This window comes from Enoplosus armatus, chromosome 12 (genome assembly GCF_043641665.1).
Source record: "Enoplosus armatus isolate fEnoArm2 chromosome 12, fEnoArm2.hap1, whole genome shotgun sequence".
Classification (NCBI taxonomy): domain Eukaryota; kingdom Metazoa; phylum Chordata; class Actinopteri; order Centrarchiformes; family Enoplosidae; genus Enoplosus; species Enoplosus armatus.
Window position 1 is genome coordinate 22,988,678 of NC_092191.1, and position 20,983 is coordinate 23,009,660.

Below are 20,983 nucleotides of genomic sequence, written 5' to 3' on the forward strand. Positions count from 1 at the left end.
ACCCCACCCCCCCGCGCAGTTCAGCCAGAACAGTTGGGCTCGTCTTGGATTTTAAACAAGTTAAACAACTTCTTGACGTACCACACAATTACCCAATATAAGACCCACTGGTAAGAATTCTCTGGACAGTATCATGGACATACACTAGACAGGGGTGTAACATTTAATGGCTGACACGTGAATTAAGACAGATTTGTACTCCAAATAAACCAGCAAAGCGAAACTTCTCCTACTGCCTAAAAAGTGCTTTTTGACACGACTCTCTACTGTATAAGGCTGTCGGCAAAAAAATAAATAAATATATATCTCTCACACAACGCGCTTGCAAACCACGGATCAAGAACAACTTTGGTTTGCCCCAGTACGACTGCTAAGAGGACACCGAATAGTGAAGACTGAACGCGGGACATTCTACATGGAAATATCTTGGCTGTTTTTTGTTTTTTCTTCTTCTGGTGTTCCTGTTTTTTTTTTTTTTTGTACAACAAAATATATCCTCTGAAGGGTTACCCTGGCACGGCTGATGTCCTGTTAATCGTAATCGTCATATTCCGGATCCATGTTCTCCCCCTGGTAGTACGTCCCCTGTGTGGAGTAGGACCTCGTCTTCATCGAGCAGTTGGTGTCCATCAAAATGGCCTGAAAAGACAATTGTTGGAAACAAGTGTTGTTTTCGGTTCCCTGAGTGAAAGACCTTTTTGTTACCGAGTAAAACCCAGAACCACCAGGTTTGAGGATTAATTCTATGACCCTATATTGTGATGTTATTTAGACAAGATACACACACACACACAGAAACCTCAGGGAAGGCTCTTTTCTTTTTTTCTCCCTGGCATTGCCTTCGAGACTCCTCTATCGTTTACTCAGGAGCTCCAACACTGCATGGAACAGTCCGTCATTTCCTTTATATGCAGAAGGAAGATTTTGACCCAAACAATTGAAATGGTTACATGTAGCTTACATCTCAACCTGTCAACTGTCACTTGATTGTGTCTACATGAAGTTATTATCATTTATCGGGGGATTTCCTCATTTGTCACTTAAGAAAAGGAGACGTGATCACCTCGTGTCGAGGAGTAAATAATAATAAGAAGGGCTTTTTGTGTGATGGTGGCTTAGCTGTGCCCTTACAACAAGACCAGTCTAAAGTCTAGTTAGCAGTACTGTATTTTAATTTGGGGGGGGGGGGGGGGGGGGGGGGTGTTTGGCTGAATAGTCCAATATCAACATCCTTGTTTGATAATGGGATTGGTAAAAGTACATTGTATTCTTTGTAACATTATAACTTAGAAGTAGAGGTGACACTGACAACACAGTTTATATGAGACACTGTCATTAGATTGGACATTTTGGTCAGTCCCTCAGTGTCCCGTGCTCTGAGACATGATGCTCTGAGACATGATGATCTGCACTCCCCCCCCCCCGCCCCCCCCCCCCCCTTTTCTTTTTTTTAACGTTATCACCTCTTAAAAGCAGACATGATTAGAAACAATATGGACATGGATATGCCATTTCAGCGCACCCAGTGTGACTTTTTGTGGATTTTTCAGCAATGTCGGAGCAATTCCATTCGGACTTAAAGGCAATGCAAGAAAAAAAAAAAAATAGCGTTGGGAGTTGCACAACTCATTATCGCAAGCCAAGACAACCTCGCCTTCCCTGGCTTCAAGATCTCTGCGCGTTTGTGCGGAGGATTTGGTTGCCCGCGTTCGAGTGTGTTTTTGAATCTTACAATTTTCTCCTCTTGTCCCGGCGGATTCCTGAGGAAGATGCAAAGAGGAGCAAAGAAAATATCCACTATTCCGATTATGGTCATCAGCCAGGGGAAGCCGATACTCTCAGCCACGGATCCTCCGATAGACGGACCTGCAGCCAGTAGAGCACAGATCGCGTACTGGTTTAGATTGGTTTGTTGCAACTCTGTACTGACAAGATAATGTATCGGTAACATTAGGGTAACATTAGGGTATGTACATAATATAGAGGTACTGACATGGTTGTAGTAAAACACATCATGTCATCTCAGTAATAACTTGGTAATAATGGGGTAACAATAGGCTAATAATAATAATAATAAAAAAACGGTAAACAAAAATGGCCGAATGTAAATTTAAAATCTTAGAAATTAGGTTGTAGTATTTGGGCTAATATGGATGGGGGGGTGGGGTGGGGGGGGGGGGGTAATATTTTGTTTGTATATTAACACATTTATCTAAGGAGGATCTGGACTGAAATAACAATGAATCAGGGTGGGACATTTTCTTTCAAGAATTAAGTGCTCCGCAATGATGCCAGACAAATTTCCTTAGGGTTTCCCCCGGGATTGGACGCCGTCGAGGTGACACAATCTGGATCCTGTGGCGTCGCTAAGGTGTTTGTGTTTCGGGGGCCGGCGCTTACCCAAAGCAAATCCCATGCAGAAAGCCACGTCAGCAATGGCATACACGCTTCCGTAAACAGACACATGCCGCAGGTCCACCAGGTAACCCATTATAGGCATCATAGAGGAGTCCACCATGCCTGCAACACCACAAACAACAACACCGTTATAGTTCAGCGGGGGGGGCGACATACTTGTTTAGCACTGTATTTAATTTAGCAGACTTACCAATAGCAAAACCAACACCGAAGTTCGGGAGAATCAGACCATAAATGTCTGTGGCAAATGGAACCTAGAACAACATCAGAAAAATGTATTTGTTTGTTTATTCAGTTTGAATACATTTGTATGTATTACATTCGAGCGTTTTCATTGAATCTTAAAACGCATATTAAAGCTACAGTAGGGAAAATAATTGAATTATAATTCCAGTTGAAATAACTCATTTTGACCATTGCATGTCACTAACAATATCTATCTGTCTGGTTTTTTTTTTTTTAGGGGAGCCCTTCAAATAGATATTGTTAGTGGCCCGCGATGGCCAAAATTATAATTCAATAATATTGTCTACTGTAGCTTTAATGTATACGTCATCCTCTTTAGACTTTAGGCTTATTTTAAACAGCAACATTTAGTTTTGATCAAACGTCCCATAGGTGACGCTGACGGTCATACTTACACATATTACACTAATTCCAACCACCGTTATTCCAATGAGAGCACAAAGCCACCTGTGGAGGAGAGAAGACGTGGGCACTGTTACCTGGTCTAAGACACTTCTTCTCCAGCCAACTGCAATAATCAGGATGCCAGTTTGTTTCACATGCGTGTAACATACAGTGCTTGACGAATGTATTGGACCCCCCACCCAGTGTGAGGTGTTTGCCCCCGCTGCCCTAAATGAACAGTATTGCTGATGACCAAAATATTTGATGTCTCTGTAATGGTTAATCCACCAGTATGTGCAAGCCAATCAAAATGATATCTTTAATGCTAAAATAGAATTATTGTTGTTATCCATTTTTTTTTAATCCAAATTTACTGTTTTACAAAAAAAGCAGAAAAAAATAGTAAAGCACGTTATTATTTTTTGATTGAGATGCCAGATTACAGTTATTTACTTCCTGAACAGAAACATTTGTTTTAGTGGTTGCAAAGAATGCGAGCTGTTATCAGGGCCAAAGGAGGTCGTACAGAATGTTAAGATTTTTGGTTAATATATGTGAATAAGGACTATTTAGTTGTTCCAGTTTGTGTAAATAACAATACAATTTTTTAGTTTGAAACAAGTTTTTGACAGATTTCTAAAATATTTGTGTTTTCTCCTTTTTATGACAGGTGGTCTATTAAATTTGTTAAGCAATGTATATTCCCCTACATGGGTTGAATATGACATTATACCTCATTGCTTAGTGCTTAACGCCACTCATCGGTGACATATGAGTTTTTAAGACTCTATATCGAAGACAATACAGCTAAAGTTCTTCCTTCTTTTTCTTGGCAAAACTTAAATAAATGCATGAACAAGAACTGTTCCATTATGACACTTCCCAAAGATCCAAAAGTAGTCATTCTTGGTGTCATTGCATTAGGAGCTGGAATTAAAGTGTATTACAATGAGGTGTAATACATTCAAAGTAGGGGAATATTATGAGATAGTGAAAGTCGCTTAAGCATTAAGGCTCCAAAAAGGCTACATTCATAAAGAGGTGGAGCCCTGCGATGGTCCTATTAAAACTCATCGTATTTGGCTCCTTTGACTCGTCTCTGCAATGTACATTTCTTAATGTATCTAAAACTGGAGAGATCGAGGCAGCTGGATTCTGGGTGGAGAAAAGCGATACGTCAAAATGTCAAAACTGCTTTACAATTGTACCACATTGCGCGCGATTTATTTCACGCAACAGCTTCATTGGGTTCTGCGAAATGCTCTGACATCCGCTCCATTAGCTGTAACAGCGGCGGCACTGGCACAAAGCAGCAGAAGCTGTAGCGGTGGTCGTGTCAATAGCAGTGGAAGCGGTGCTAGTTTGATATGGTTAAGTTGGGAAATTGAGTTTCTTTAATGGCGATACTCAACAAGAGAGCGTTCTGAATGTACGAACCCAAAGACCATTCCAGGGAAAGACAGGTACACACAGAAATTATGGAGGCCCTGCATCAGCAATAGCTTCAATAAAGCCAGCCTCACACACACACACACACACACACACACACACACACTAAAAACACTGAAAACTCATTTAGAGGAGCGGAAACAGATATCACACCCACAGAGGGAGAGAGAGGTAGTAGATAAGGATCATTTCCCTCCCTACCTCCCCATCTTGTGCGCCAATGTGCCGAAGATGTTGGTTCCAATAAGGTAGGAGATGGACGCTGGTAAGAAAGCGACGCCTGGCAGACACGCAGACACACACACACACACACACACACACACACACAGATGAGAGACTGAAGGTGTGGGCAGGCTTTCCAAGATAAGCAGATCTCTATCAGTGCCTCATCGCTGAGCTGCTGTACATCTTCCACTGTCTGTAGTGACGGCTTGTGTTTTCCACCTGCCAGCATATGACACCCTAATATCCTGTTCCCCCCCCACTCACGCCCCCCTTTTTTTTTTTTATTTTTTTTTTTTATCAGACCTAGACTTCATACACAGCGGACGGGAGGAACAAACTAATAACACCGAAGCCTGAAGGAAGCCTCTGTATAGAAAATATCTGGCAGGATTGAAGAGTGACACTTTTGCACTATGTCAAGTCACTAATTAAAAAAGATATTATATATATATATATATATATATATATATTTTGTAAATGAGAAACCAGAAAATGCGGAGCAATAACTGATGATATTTTGTAAAAAGCAATGGATTCGTAGCCATATATAAATATAAATCTGTTGGGGGTTGTGGTAATCACAATTTATTTGAACAACTAAGAGTAGAATATAATAGGCTATACTACAAAATAAAATCAGTACACTAAAAAAAAAAAAAAAAAAAAAAGGCACGGCCAAAAGAAATACATTCACTATATGTATTGATTTTTCTTTCATCAGACCAGTGGAACTAGACAACCATTTTGATGGGAATTTTTCATTTAAATACTCAAATGAACAGCTGGACTGAAACTAATAATTGTTTATTCCATTCAAGGCAGTTTAATAAATCACAGGTATATCTAATCTGCTTAATGAGGGAGTTTGGCGGGTTAGAACGTGTGTAAGGTGGTTCCCTCAGTGGGTTCCTCAAATGGATTGCGCTGTCTGTGGCCAACATATCTGTGTTTTTATACGCTCAATTGTGTGCATAATGTGTATTGTCAGTGTTCGGAGCACTGGACAGAGCTTTGCAAGTACCTAGCTGCCATTTCCTGGCACACATGGTCTCCATCATCCAGATTGGCAGCGTTGGCTCCATCATGGCGATGGCCATATTTCCAAAACAAATGGCTCCTGGAGGAAGAAGATTGAGGATAAGTGGATGCAGTGTCAATTATGGTCTGTTTTTGTTCTTTGGTCCTTTTTTTGTTACTCGTACAACCCCCCCCCCCCCCCCCCCCGACTGCCCGCACACACTGCTCTCTTTGTTACTGTGTCGTCACAGTAATTGACGCGGTGGGAAAGGCTCACTCGCACACAGACGCAATTTCCCCGCCCCATGCAATGTATTGTCCTACTTGTGGTGACCGTATATTGACCACGTTTATTTCCTAGCCATAGTCTGCAAAGACACCTGTAAAATTCTGTTCAAATTTCTTTTTGTTATCCACTTTTATGCACGACGCTTACTCTGCAACCAAACTACAGAATAGCGGCATGGGATGAGACCCTAACCCTTACATATGCCACCTGGACAGGGAACCTCTTGGGATCCCCCAGGAAAAGCTTGAGGAAGCAGCTAGGGAGAAGGGTGCTAACCACAACCACAACCACAATACGGACCCCGATAGATGACAGAAAATGATGGATGTCGCGACAACGAACATTATCGCTAAAGAATACTAGTAATACTAATATTAGTGGTACAAGGTACAGCGTTGTTCAGTGTTTTTTGTGATGGATAGATGACCCTCTTTAACACGCGGCACCCACTTCACATCACAATGTCAAGCCGTATTCCTGCTCTGGAACCAACAAATCAATTGCTGGCTCTGTATTTGGCCGACACATCCAATAGACAAAAAAAACAAACAAAAAAAACAAACAAGATTCAAGTCAATTTCACTCCTTGCTCTTTTCCCAGCGCCGGTTATAAAAGGCAATATCCCACGAGCGCTTCTCCCAGAGTGGGGCGACATTAGGTTTCCTCACATCTACTGTGCCGCTGTTGTTTTCTTACCAGCTGCGATTAGAATGTATGGATCCTTCATTAGTGTCAACAGCGGGGTTCCCTTCTGACTCTGTGAAGGACAAGGGCAAAATAACAAAATTGTAATGCAGAAAGCTTATTCTGTAGCTCTCAACCAAACTCCCCCCCAACCATTGGATGCACAAACTCTCTAATGACAATATCATTCATTTCCAGCAGGCAAAGTCACCAAACACATCTGTTAAAAGTATGGAAACTGACAGCACTGCCTTCATTTAAACAAACAAACAAAAAAAGGATGAATAAATAATTAAAACAAATCAATTGAATGTTTTGTTTTCTGTGGACAGACTCAACCCCTCCATAACATTTCTAGAATCTAAGTGGAAAAATATCAGTGCCCTTAAAGGAATTGGCGTGTTATTTGGAGCAAATGAAAAGCCAGAAGCAGAATATAAACACCACGGGAGCCTAATGCAACTTGTTCAGCGCTGAAAAAGCGACTATTGTGTCTTGCTGCAAGTCTCTGTGGAGCCTCATTGAAATGCCTCGTGTAAAAAGGCTCCCGGAATGTTTTTTTTTTTTTTTAGAATACCCGAGACAAAGGATATATCGAAAAGGTGAAAGAATCTGCTAATGACCAGAAACGAATTCCCCTGCTGACTTTGCTTCCGCGAGCCGTCCTGTTTGGTTGTTATCGCTGCTAGAATATTAGATCAGTAGGGTCTCCTGAAAAGAAGCAACAGGGCATTCTTTCTCCCCCCCCCCCCCCCCCGAAGGAGTCATTAATTAGTCTTCAAAAACTGTCTAATGAGTTCACTGAAAGCCTCTGTCAAGCCTCTCTTAGCCTCACGGCCCCAAACATCTACCTGCCCCAACCACCTTGCAATTACAGACATTTCTATGTTTACGCTACAATTTCCGATAACCCAGAGTGTTTTACAACACGGTAAATTGGATTATTCCAACATTAAAAAAAAAAAAAAATCTATATATCTATCTATATATATCTATATCTATATCTATATTTATATATATATATATAAATATAGATATAGATATAGATATATATATATAGGAATCAGGAAATGCTATAAACATCTTTTGTCAAAGATGCCCATTAGACACGGATAATGGGGGCTGAAACATGTTTGTTGCTACTACCATGTCCCTAATATAAATTAAGAAATGTTTGATCATACATTTGGGCTGTTGAGTGTTTGTCGATTTTTTTTTGTTTTTTTAATGCGCAAGGAGCTGCCTTAGCTTCACCTCAAATGTAAATTGTGACTCCATTGTCTAACTCCACGCCGAGGAGCAAGTAAAGAGAGGCGGACAGTGGGGGCTTCACATCCACTGGGGTCTTCCATTTTCACATCGGTGATCTGACAAATGGTTCATTCAACGAATTACAGTTTCCTTTTGTAGCCGTAATTCAGGTTTTCGCGTGCTTATGCAGTCGGTTGTTTCAACTTTCGCGTCGAATGAATTGCAGAATTGAAGTTTGGAGCCGGAATGTTAAATTGAGTGTCCTTGTTTGCTTGGGTGAATGTCAGGCACTGCAAAGTACTGTACATCCACCTTCTCTATTTCACTCACACACTTCCTGTGTTTACTATCCAATTAAGAAGCAAAAGTGCCATAAAAATAGTCTTTTAAAATGCTCTGCAGCTGTAAAGGTCGTCTTAATGAAGTGAAATAACCTTCAGGAAATGAATTACCGAGGCAAGCAAACTCACCTCTGGCTCCACCTTGGTGGGCTGAAGAACAAAGAGCTGCAGAGCTGTGGAGACACACACACACACACACACACACACAATGAAATCAACGCAATGTAAGCCTTTGATATCTCAAATAATAGACATTATTTCAAAAAAAAAAAGAAAAGAAAAGAAAATGGATGAAAATGTGTTCAGCGGTCTTCAGCTCACACATTGTTCCCACCGTTCCTTGCACAGTAGTAGACTCTTGGTTTGGACGTAAGAAACAATGTAACTTTACCTCCATCGAACACAGCCAGGAAAGCCAGAATAAGGAAAGGAGCGGTCTTCCCAACAAACTCATACATCACGCTGCCGAACGGGGGTCCAACTGTGGAGGACACACTGGGTGGTCAGTTGCGGAGAGATCGTGGCGCAGTTTCGTGAATTGGCCCCATTAAGCCGAAAATCACTTGTTGGTTGGAGAATGGAGAGTTTGTACGTCTTTGGTTACAGAGGAGGCTTAAAACTTTGCTTTTTGATAACGCTTATAGTTAAGGGCTGGCTCAGGCCTGCCTGGACCAGCCCCCCTAGTTATGCTGCTATAGGCCTAGACTGCTGGGGAGACTTCCCATGATGCACTGAGCTTTCCTCCTCTCCCTCTCCATCTTTACACATTCATCACAGTCCAATGCATGTTACTAACTTTATTTCTTCCCCCGGAGTTTCTTTGTGATTTGTCGACTCGTAGGTCGCTGTGGATCGTGGTCCTGGTACGCCTGGCTGCTGCTGCTGCCATGGGCCTGCCTGACTCTCATCACTACAGTTATTATGTTTAGTCGTAGTTCTGTCACTATTAAAGCTGCTATTATTAATCTCAGCTAGTATTACAGCTGTGACTCCTATTATCAGTCATATTTCCAGTATTATTATAATTATAGCTGCTATGGCTACTGCTGGTGCTGCCATACATCTCTGCCTGTCTGCCTGCCTGTCTGTCTGTCCGTCTCTCCCCCTCCCTCTTTCTCCCTCTCTCTCTCCAACCCAACCGGTCAAAGCAGATGTTTGTTTGTTTTTTTTCAGATTAAGCACACTAAACATTTAGCTGTGATTTCTGTGGTATAATAATATGTAATAGCTCAACAACGGACAACTCCGTGTTTACTCTGTGTTTGTCACCTTGACAGAAGCATCTCGTGGTTGCTCTGTGTACGTATACATACCTAACACTCCCAATGCCAGACCTCCCAGGGCGATCCCAATGGCGTGACCTCTCTCCTCATCATCTGTGTACACACTAGCAAGCATTCCCATCCCTGAAAACACCCAGATTGCATAGATAATGCAGTGCAAACGCTACATGTTCATACAGAGAGTGACTGATACAGGGCAACAAATCCTACAAGGGTTACACGACAAAATGATGCCACAAAAGTGTGAGGAAAGTAGCGTAGTGGAGTGTTGAAAGCTGTACGTTTTGCTCACTTAATTACTGATATTGACAATACAAGGAGTTACAGTGTGTCATCCGTTTGGTTCCAGAGGTGATCAATGACACACAGTTTAATGGTCTTTTGGAAAAGTGCATTATTTGATGGGTACTTTTTTTTTGGTCCCATCTGCTACCATGGAGGGGGCGGGGTCTATGATCTATACTGCAGCCAGCCACCAGGGGGGCGTCACTTTTGGGGAGCTGTTTTGTCATCCATCTTTATATACAGTCAATGGTATATATATATATATATATATATATATATATATATATATATATATATACATACACACAAGTTAGAAAACTTTTCATTTTTCTAACTTTCTAAGTTTTCAAACTTTAGAGGGAGTTACCATCTTTTAAAGATTGATTTTGTGTCAAACTCATTGCTTTTACACTTTAGTACAGACTTTAGTCTTTACTCAGTACTGGTAAACATAGAAGTGTGCTGCTGCATGTCTACCTTGTCTAACAGTCCAACATGCTGCAAGCAAGAGAACCATTTAGCACACATCATTTATTTCACACCTAATATGTTACAAAGAAAAATACTGAGTTTTCCGAATTAAAGCCAAAAATGGAGGGTATCTGACAAATTCAATATTGTCTTAGGCAAAAAAAAATTTTTTAAATGCCCTTTACCTGACCTACATTAGCTACGATAATATTAGCATTAGCTACCAACCTACAAGAAACAGTATTTAGGTTTCCTTACAAACAACAGTATGCTCCCTCCAGGGAACCCTACAGTTTTTCCGTTGGCCAGCCTGGCAACATTTAGGCTTCAAACAAACCATAATGCTGCACTAATCTCAATGAACGGGCTCAGTCTCTAACTCTTCTGTTAGAGAACCTGTTGCCTGTTGTGAATGTATGTGAATGTATTCAGATGAACTGAATAGTGAACAGTTGGATAGACTGGACAGGATGTGAGCGTCATCACGTGGGAGCAGAGAGAAGGAGGTCTTACCAGCCACAGATGAGCAGGAGGAGCCCACACCTTGAAGCGATCTGGCCAGAAACAGCAGAGCGTAGCTCGACGAGAAGGCGAACACTTCACGACAGAAACACAGACAAAGAAAACATCAGGCGCGACGCAGGCACTCTGATTTTGTGAAAATGAAGACGTGTTGGCCGGAACTTACTGATAGTAGAGAGGAACATGATACAGAAGCCGGCGAAAATGGGAAGTTGGTATCCTATTCTAAAGGGGCAAAGAGGAAAAATTACATTTTTTACAGTTATTAATACAGGAAATAAATGGATTCATTTAAAGCTGAAATTCATTGTTTTCAGCATACTGTCTCTTTCTAAAGCACTGAGATCTAAAAAAAAATTATTATTATTTAAATGGAAAACACTTCAGGAGGAGTGATGTGATGTGAGGTGTCAAAAAGGGCGGGTAGAGCAATTCGGGGTAGTAATACGAAATCCTCCCCTGGAAGCCGACGTCATGAAAGTGATGGATCAAAAAAACGGGTGTCTTTGCAACACGGTGAACACAAAGCATTTGCGGAAAATTGTGCCAGCCTGACATTTTAACCGAAACACCGGAGGCGGGTGACAAACGTCTGTCGTTTTTCATGAAAAGGCTTGCTCGAGGCTGCCATGCACATCAGAGCTGTTGTATGCCCCCGTAGATACCTGACATGCTTGACTTGCCTTGTATTGTCCTCTGTCAGGAAGGGAAGGTGACTAAGAACCAGTAATGGCACTGTGTTCTTTGCCTAAATTACAGCATATCTGAGTGCCCATCTGAGACACTAAACACTGCCTTTGAGGTGAGAGCCGTTAATGTTGGGAGCATTCACATTTCTCAGTGTTCTCCTGAACATTTATCCCACATTCTGTCACATCTGCAGGCTGGCTCTGTTCCGGTGGTTTTTTCCATCTTCAGCGTTTCTTTGTTTGTTTCGTTTCGTTTTGTTTCGTTCGGCCCCCCCTGGCCAGAACTATCGTGTTATTATGTTTTTCATTATGGTGATTGTTTTTATAAGATGCCCAACCAAATAAACCATTACGGTGCAGTGTGCAGAATTTCACTCAGCCTCGGGGGGGGGGGGGGTGTACAAAAGAACGAGCTTGTCGTTGCTGAGCTGATGTATCAGTTTTTATCTATTAAATGTGGCGGCGGTCTCCCTCTCCACGAGTCATGTGGCTGTCCCTGTGGTCTCTCATGGAAGGGGTCGCAGAGGTGCCTTTAAAAGGTGTACCTGCCTGGCCAGTCTAGCTTCGAAGGCGTCCATGTTGAAAGGAAACCGCTTTAAATCTGCCTAGTGCTACTGACACCAACAACCCGAATAGATTGGTATGAAGTAGAAGCTGTCTCGGCGTCTCAAGATGCCCAAAATGCTGTTTCACAGTCTTTCACAAACTTATGGCCCAAAACTCTTACAGTATATTGACTGAAATGTACATTACCTTTGAACACGCAGTGAGCTTCTGTGACTACAGCTACAGACAGGTAGTTCATTAAAGCAGCATTATTATTCTGTAATAGCTGTAAACACAATCACAGCCGCCTGATCAATGGAGCAAATGTATCCCCACTGTTCAATTAGGGGGAGCACAGTTATGCTTTTGCTACCCCATTATATTGATTGTATTTGCATAAAGTTGTTTATGGTTAATGGGTTAGCAAATAATTACCAATTTACACATCCAGCAGCCACATTAGCATTCAACTGAAGTCACTTAAAAAAAAAAGAAAGTCCACTATTCACCCTGTCATAAGAAATATAACTGTCGCCGTTAGCTTCTAAATGCTCCAATAAGTTCACCAGCGACTTGCGAGCTATTTCCAGACATTTGGTGTTGATGGAGTCAGCTAATAATGCCCGTCACCGTGGTTAGACTGAAACCAAAACCCAGCGTTTGCTCGTGTGAGCCCACCGTGTGGAAAACAGAAAGTTAAGATAAGAGTACAAAAATGTTGTGGCACGAGGCCCACCGAGCCGAAACTGATCCGTTTGTTAATTTAAAAGTATTGCAGCTTTAAGATGCAGTACCATCAATTGCGGCTAAATGCTGGCTACAGCTGTCTTGAAAGAACACTCCAAAACTCCAAATACCTCTCAAAAAAAACGACATTTCTTCTTCTCAACACATTTGCCGTCTCAATGACTAAATTACGTTTTTTTCTATGCTGGCTGAAACGTTTGCACCTCATCCCTTGTGCCGCCACCCATGCATGACAAATGTGCAGAAAAATGCACACGCAAACGCGCATAATCAGGAATTCCGCTCTGTTTGATTCAGTTGGATGAGGTCTGTTGCAGCTGACGTGACATTCCACCCTCAAAACCACATTAAAGCCGCCGTGTTTACCATGCGCAGCATTTGATTTCCCTCCCCAGAACACGAAAAGGGAGTCTGTTGCTGCTCATCCTCTCCAATTTGTGTTGGATGCTGCCTTAGATAAGGCCATAAATGTTATTCTGTGTTGACCTCTGGCTGGCTTTCCAAGCACAAGGGAAGATCTGAACACAAATTTTGGCCCTTGGCTAGCAGGAAACCTGTTACACTGTGAGACTCTTGCTCTGTCCTTTGTCATTCTGCTTTAAATGTAATTATTCACTCTCCAGTATATATTCGTTTTGTCTTTTTCTCTTTAACATTTCCTGCATCATGTTTTATAATTCACACACTGATTTATATCAAATGCCAGATAAGACCATCTTCCCATGGATTACACTGAGCTAAACACTGAAGTTACATGCTGTAGATTCACTGCATTGGTTACGATGGACAATTTGTTAAGTAACCAGTGGGAAAGAGCATGATGTAGTACAACACATAACACAGTGACAGCCAACAAACTGAGTCTGAGTCTGGAGTTCAGAAAGCTGAACAGTCAAGTCAGAATTCTACATAGGAAACTCGGGCAAGATATTTGATATTTTGATATTTTTTGTTGACATTTAGTGATGTCATCTTGGTTTGCTAGCACTAATCTATAATTTTCAAAACACAGAAATGTTCCCGACCTCTTACGTGGAAAATGATCAGATGTATGACTTTCATATATAAAAGCTGCACTCATGCGGCTAACATCCCCAAACGTCACCTCACCAAGGTTGTTTGAACTGTACATAATTGTAAAGACATAACGCTACAACGGCATGGCAGTATTCGCTTTTGTAAAACAGACGACCAAAGCAATGACACTTCAGACTCCAGAGGGACTAAGGGAGACTGCAGGATTGATCTGTGAGTTCAGATCGAGACACAAATCACATAGCTTTGTGCACGATTTTACAATTAAGTTTCTTCCTGATTTCTGAGCGAACACAACTAGAGACCAAAAGCTCTACTTTTAGGTTGAGCGCTTTGAGGCTTTTTGTTTTTTAATATGATCAGTTACAATTAGCAAAAGTGAAGCTGTGGCATGAACCTCTGTTTATTCCCTTGAGGTGGGGAAACAGAATTAAGGTTCTAATACACTGCTTATCCAATAATTAATAAATATGGGTTTCTCTCTAGACAGTCATTTGTATATTCAGAACACATTCAGACATGCGTATCTTTGTTCAACAGTTTAGTGTTAATTAAGGTGCAAAGAACCCAAAAAAAACCCCCATGTAGTTCTCTTCCTTACATCCAATTGCAGCATGTCAAAAACATCCGGATGTTGCACTGATTCGGGAAAAAATATCGGACCAGTCTACCTCGCGTGTTGTGTCCCACAATGCAAAGTGCTCACTCATATTAGATCTACAAGGCCTCATTTAAAAGTTTGTTCCCACTTTCGTAAGGCGGGGGGCACCTGCATGATTACTACTTCCGCTTTCCAAAACCGGAAACTGGCTAAGCCTGGCTCTGGCCGTGCTGTAGAATAACTCGATTTGACAGCTACCATGAAAAGACAAATACAGTGTGCTGTGAACCTCTGTCTCCGCTGCGCAGTGAATAAAACTCCTCTGAACCAGCCACAGAATTGGACCTGAAAGAATTTTTTTTTTCTTATACAAGGAAGTCTACAAATCTTAGTTTTTTTTATATTGATTTTTTTATTTTTTTATTAAGCTCATATATCTTATAACTCCTTGTGAAAGAATTCAAGCTTTGACGTTTAGAGGCGTTGCTGCTTTTACTTTGTCCTATGTAATAGTAAATGTCTTTGGGTTTTGGAAAGTAGTGCCCTAAAAAATTGATCTATACTTATGTTGTCCTCTGTGTCACTTAAAATAATAAATAATAAATGAGAACATAAACTAATTTATATGCTATAATAGCTTGTGGTTTAAAATCATTATGTGACAACTACGCGGGTTTTGATTGCTTCTATACTGTATTCCAGGCTGCTATTACAAAGGCAACAACAATGTTCCAGGTTGCCTTGATCCTTAACCTGCTAATTCCCCCAGTTGCAAACCTCACATTAACGAATGTTAGCCTCCACACAGACCCACAAAGTGATGACGGCAAAAAAAACCTACCTGTTGGTGAGCGGCCCTATGAAGGGGTTGGTAATCAGCTGTACGGTGGCCTTGGAGGCAAACAGCATTCCCACTTTGACATTCTCGTTGAGCAGCTTGCTGCTGGACTGGGGGCAGTCAGAGGAGTTCTGCGGCAGCTCTGCAGCGGCGGGGGCCGTGGGGACCAGGTCAGTAGACCTGGCTGTGGCATTGGAGCCTGAGGACCTCACAGTGTTGTCGTATAAGGACACGATGCTGTGGAAGGCTCCCGGAGGCTGCGACAAGGTGTTGTTCTTCAACACCACCACATCTGTTGACTCATCTAGGTTGTACAGGTAGCTGGGAATGATGGGAACTGGCGGGCATAAAAGAGGCAAAGGAGACTGATGCAATGAGATATGACACGACCACTGACTGATGCTAATCCAGATGCCACTGCGACATGTGTCAGCAGAGAACAAGGAGGGTTCTTGGAGGGTGATTTACAGGCACTACCCTAAAGAAAGAAAGAAGTCAAGGTTTCTTTAACCATTTAACCCATAAGAACCCACGGTGACACCAGTCTAACACACACTTCAAGGGCCCCAGAATCTTCCCTATACAGCTTTGTGCTTGATCTCAACTTATTAAGTCCCTCAGAGACATGTACGTAACATCCTGGTGTGGTGGTCATGTCACAGTCATGGTGGTGTGACATGTAAACACAAGTGAAGGAAGCAACTCATTTCAAAAAGCCTGTATTTTGATACTGAAGGCAAGTTAAAACCCATTTAACGATTCTAATGCTTTAATAGCGTCTCCTGTATAGTCAACCTGTTTTGACCATATTTCTTGAACAAATTAATATAAAACAATAAAACAAGTAAATCTACCATAAACGCCCAACGTAACGTATATGTAACATCACAGATCTTTGACATTAAGGGGTAGTATAAAAAAACCCCATCAGAAATGTCTTCAATGTGGTCCACTTGGTCTGTGGTGTATTCCCCATAATTGTCCTTTGAGGGGAAATGGGTCTGGGTTCTTATGGGTTACAGGTTGATTGACCATACCCCCCCCCCCCCCCCAAAAAAAAATATTAGGCCCACCATTGTCACTTAGCCCTAGTGGTATACATCCATGCTGATAGCGTCAGATATCCGCCCAATGAAGTCCATCGCAAGTAAATGGGATTCGCTTGTGAATATTGATTTGCAGAGATGTAAGAGGTGAGAATATTTACTTTCACCTCCACTGTGATAGTGTGCTGGGAGAAGTTTTGCGGGAAATGCGTGTAGAACAATACAGATTACATTATCTGGATTATTTCCATTTGATGGAATGGTGCAGCCACAACATACAGCTTTAATCAAATGGTAGAACAAGTGGCCAACCAAAAAGCCTAAGGTCACCCGGGCGAACACACAACCCTGGATTCTAATGTAGGTGAGTGGAACTTTATTTAGAATGTGTGTGTGTGTGTGTGTGTGTGGGGGGGGGGGGGGGGGGGGGGGGGGGGCACTGCAGATGACATGACGCAGACAGGCAGCAATACGCTCATGGGCAAATTTCAAAGCTGCTGGTAAGGAGGATGTATGCAGACCTTTGCACAGCTAGGGCTTTTCAGACTGATTCGGTCAGACATCACAAGGTCGAGAAAGAGGAACTGGTATTAAAAAAAAATAAAAAAATAAAAAAATCAATCAAACTTTTTGGATTCTCCAAGAACTAAAATGTAAAGAAAAACTGTGTATATGAAACAATTAACAAAGCTACATCCATGTCCAAAATGATGATGCTGTGCGTTGCCACGTTCTAGAAACTGGTTCCGTTTTCTTCCCATGACAGAGACAAAATCTATTGTAATCTATTTTTTTTTTTTAACTAAGGACACAATTGTGTTCCATCATCTTTCTGGCACGACGCTGCTCCTTGACAGGCTTTGTCAGTCAGGCTATTTTCCCTCTCGAGATAGTGTGGGAGCGTGCAGATGCGCCGCGGTAGTAATTAATTAAAGGAGCCAAAGAAAGACTGACGCAGCACCCTTTAAAAAAATATTTCATCCTTCAGGCTTTTCCTGGATTGGCAAACCTATCACTCAGCACTTAGTGTGCACCCTTTGGTACAACACGCACCACTTTAATATACGAGTTTGGCTGCTAATACAGTTTGTTAAGGTTTAAGATTATAAAGTAATAGCCGGACTGTTGACACTGACAGCGGTAAGTAAATCAACAAAGAAAAGAAAATGATATACATGGTAAACCAAACTATACCTAATCTTTTAAACATTTTACAAGATGAACTAGACATATTAATTATGGCCTTATATTGAATGTTGATGATGCAACATGGAATTTTACATATCCATCTAAATAAATTAAATGATTATAAAATGACATCTTTAATATATAAAGGCTGCATGTAACGAACCAATCTCATTTTCTGTCTTATTTTCAGTGATTCACTTCAGTATCTTTTCAGGGATCCTGCATCAAGGGTCAAGGTCTGCTTTTATATGAGAGCAGTAATAATAACGCAGAATGGTTTCCGTCAGAAAAAAGGATCCAGAGTTCTGTTCTGCTCCAGCCAGATGCTTGCAAAAAACGCAGGTCTGTGCGTAAACCGAGATGTGCGGTGAATGGTAATAATGTGTCATATGAACAATGTGATCCGGCAAAGACACACACACACACACACACACACACACACCAAATTTTGTGAACTATTGATGCTGGCCATTATTGACTCTTACACTATAAAATTGTGCACATTCATTATTTTACCTTAATGTATATATTAATAATGATATCATATATACATATATATATTATGTTGAAAACACCTTAATATATTACAATGAATTAATTGACCCATTGACTTACCCCAAATTTGAGGCAAACCTATTAAATACTAAACGAGCATCCCTTCAACTATCATTCATTTGCGCGCCCCCCCCCCCCCCCCCCCGATAATACTGCAGAACCCAACTGAAAACCAAAACCCCCAACCCAAATAACACCTTCAACTGCTATTTCAATTGCATGGAAGTTAAGGGGACGGTCATGCGTCCCTTAAAAATCGCACTTGATTTGTTCATTAATTAATCTATTCTAGATGGGGGTGTTTCAATTTAAGTTTTTATATGTTATAATGGCTACAGTCTATTGTTGCTTTATTATATGATATTAGCATATTATTATTATTATTCTTTTTTTAATAGACGGATCTAGGACGGATGAACTGAGCTCAAATCGGACGCTGTGGGGAGATCAGGCTGCGCTGCGGATCGAAAGACAGCTGGGCAAATGTTTACAGATTTGGACAGAGTTGGCGAACCGGGCAACCTGTTGCGCGAACAAATAAATAAATAAATAAACAAATAAACAAACAAACTAAACTTTGCAGAGGCGAGAGAAGCAGGAGAGCACCTACCGACCACAGTCAGCAGCATGTTATCCAGCAGCAGGGCGACGAACACAATGAAGAGGATGAGCCTCCGCGACTGTCTCTCCTCTCGGAGCCATTGGAGCAAATGGAACTGCCGAAGCGCGTCCAGTCTCCCCATGGTGGTGTGCTGAGACCCGACACGAGCCAGAAAGGTAGACCGGAATATAAAAAAAAAAAAACACCCCCCCCCACACACACACACACACTCAGGTCCACCTGGAGAGAGGCACAAGTGGCAGTGGTAAGGCTGCCCGGGACGTGTGACAAAGTGAGCGCTGCCGTCTTACCTTAGGCGCGCAGGGACCAGCAGCAGCAGTAGTAGTAGCAGCAGCAGCAGCGGGGCTTGGGGGGGTGGGGTGGGGGGGTGGAGTGGAGATGCTCTCTTCCCTTCCTACTGACTGGACCCACCGCTGACGTCATCCAACCTTTAATGTGTAAGTTCCTGTCAGTGCCTACCTTCAACCCCCCCCCCCCACCCCCCAATACAGCCCAGACCTTCCCTGGGAAACAGGAGAACTGGACAGAACACACCAAAAGCCTGCAGCTGGGCTTTCATGATGAGGATGAGGTGAGGGTCAATACTGACCTGGAGTCAGCTCACCTCGTTTTCATACGCCTTTGACAAATGGAGGTGACCACCTATATATATATATATATATATATATATATATATATATATATATAAAGGGGGGGTCAGAGGTTTTCACACTGGTTCATCAGCATTAACAAGAGGGCCAAAGGGCAAATGACTGACACAAGCACAGACAACCAGGGAACCCGTAAACCCCCCCACCAAGAACCATAAAGCACAAAACAACGCACCAATCAGGCGTGACCATTCATGACAAATGTAGCAGTATTGAAAATCTACAAGAAAGAATGCAGATATTTTTGTTCATTTTCAAGAAAACAGGTTGACATGTGATTTTAATATAGATAAAAAAACAAAACATTTATATGTTTCTCAACTGATTTACTTCAGTGTTTGAGGTGAAATCTGCACGGAGTTAGTGACATTAAGGGCTAAAACAACTGAGTTTGATATTATAATTCTGGTATATGGGGGGGGGGGGGTAACGCTCTAACTTGTTGGTATTTCTTTCTAAGGGCAGGAGATTTCCGACTGAAGAGTTCTTCCCACAGGTGGCCTCACAAAAAAAAAAAAGAAAGAAAAGAAAACTAAACATGAATGCCGCTTTAACTTCATTTGTTAAAGTCCTCAATCAAACATTTAGGTCTTTGGGGGTTCAGCCAGACCTTTCTCCAGCTCTAAAAGTATTGTAGGTCAAAGTTGCACCAGGTAGTTTTTAAAAAAATTTTTTTTTTTATTATCATCTGACTGACATGTTTCTTTCCCCATCTGACCCAGTTCTAGTGACGCTGCCACGTTCTAAGATCTCCATAATTACTTAGCGGAGTACAAAAATGAAACCCAATGTGGTTTCAAGTTTTCTTTTTAACTCTCGAAGTGCATAGGTTGAGTTGTGCTCCCCTAAACCATCATCATCATTTTACCTCTATTTTGCATTTTTGTATATGTAATACCGCCTTCATTTATCATTACTTATGTGTCGCAATCTTCCCGTTTGTTACCTGCGCCCTGGGGTGAGAGAGACCTTTGGAATGCATTTTCCCTTTGAACAAATTGGAACTACTACATGTAGAAATACAGTCTTTCAGGAACTGTGGTCTCTTTCCCTCTCTCGCTTCTTCATGCTTTTTACGGCAGCACCATCTTGTGCTCTGGTAATGCTACTGCAACAGGGCTTCTACTATATGGTGCTTTATCTAAGAATCCTTACATTTTATACTTATATACGTATATATTTAATGTATGGCTTTTAGTAAGTAAGATTTTACAGCTCACACAACGTGACATATTGTTTTAAATCAATATACACTACTCACAATAAGTTAGGGATATTGTGAGAGACTCAGTGGATGTCATATATACGGTGTTTGTTTCACTTCAGAGATTTTTGGGATAGGGAGGCAATTGTATTGGGGTGATAGACACACCTCATTTTGTGTTTTCCACGTAATGGTCTCACTGTGTACAGTGTGCCTTACATATTGGGGCCAATACCAAAAAATACCAAAAGACAACCCTTTTCAATGTGGCATCAATTTCAACATTCTGTGGGTATAAAAAGCTGGTATTGTCAGTAAGTCATTCCAAGTTCAACATTCAAACAGCCATGAACACACGACGTCACTTAACGGACGAGCGGCGCCACCTGGCCATAG

General features: G+C 41.6%; 1 protein-coding gene across 1 annotated transcript; it reads right to left on the reverse strand.

The window, feature by feature from the left end:
- Positions 1-531: 531 nt before the first annotated feature.
- slc18a2 (solute carrier family 18 member 2) lies at positions 532-18,854 on the reverse strand. Its single transcript, XM_070916234.1, has 15 exons — positions 18,722-18,854; positions 15,326-15,659; positions 11,033-11,091; positions 10,858-10,941; positions 9,619-9,711; positions 8,697-8,786; positions 8,435-8,478; positions 6,726-6,786; positions 5,744-5,839; positions 4,699-4,777; positions 3,060-3,111; positions 2,609-2,672; positions 2,401-2,520; positions 1,733-1,866; positions 532-639 (listed from the first exon to the last, which is right to left on the reverse strand). Exons 1-15 carry the CDS (start codon positions 18,852-18,854, stop codon positions 532-534), a joined length of 1,551 nt encoding a protein of 516 aa, XP_070772335.1.
- Positions 18,855-20,983: the final 2,129 nt, after the last annotated feature.

Coding starts and splice junctions, on each gene's coding strand:
- slc18a2 (XM_070916234.1), bottom strand. CDS start 18,854: ATGGGGAGACTGGACGCGCTTCGGCAGTTCCATTTGCTCCAATGGCTC. Junction 10,942..11,032: donor CATGTTCCTCTCTACTATCA/GTAAGTTCCGGC, acceptor TCTGTCGTGAAG/TGTTCGCCTTCTCGTCGAGC. Junction 3,112..4,698: donor TTGGCGCACAAGATGGGGAG/GTAGGGAGGGAA, acceptor TCTCCTCCACAG/GTGGCTTTGTGCTCTCATTG.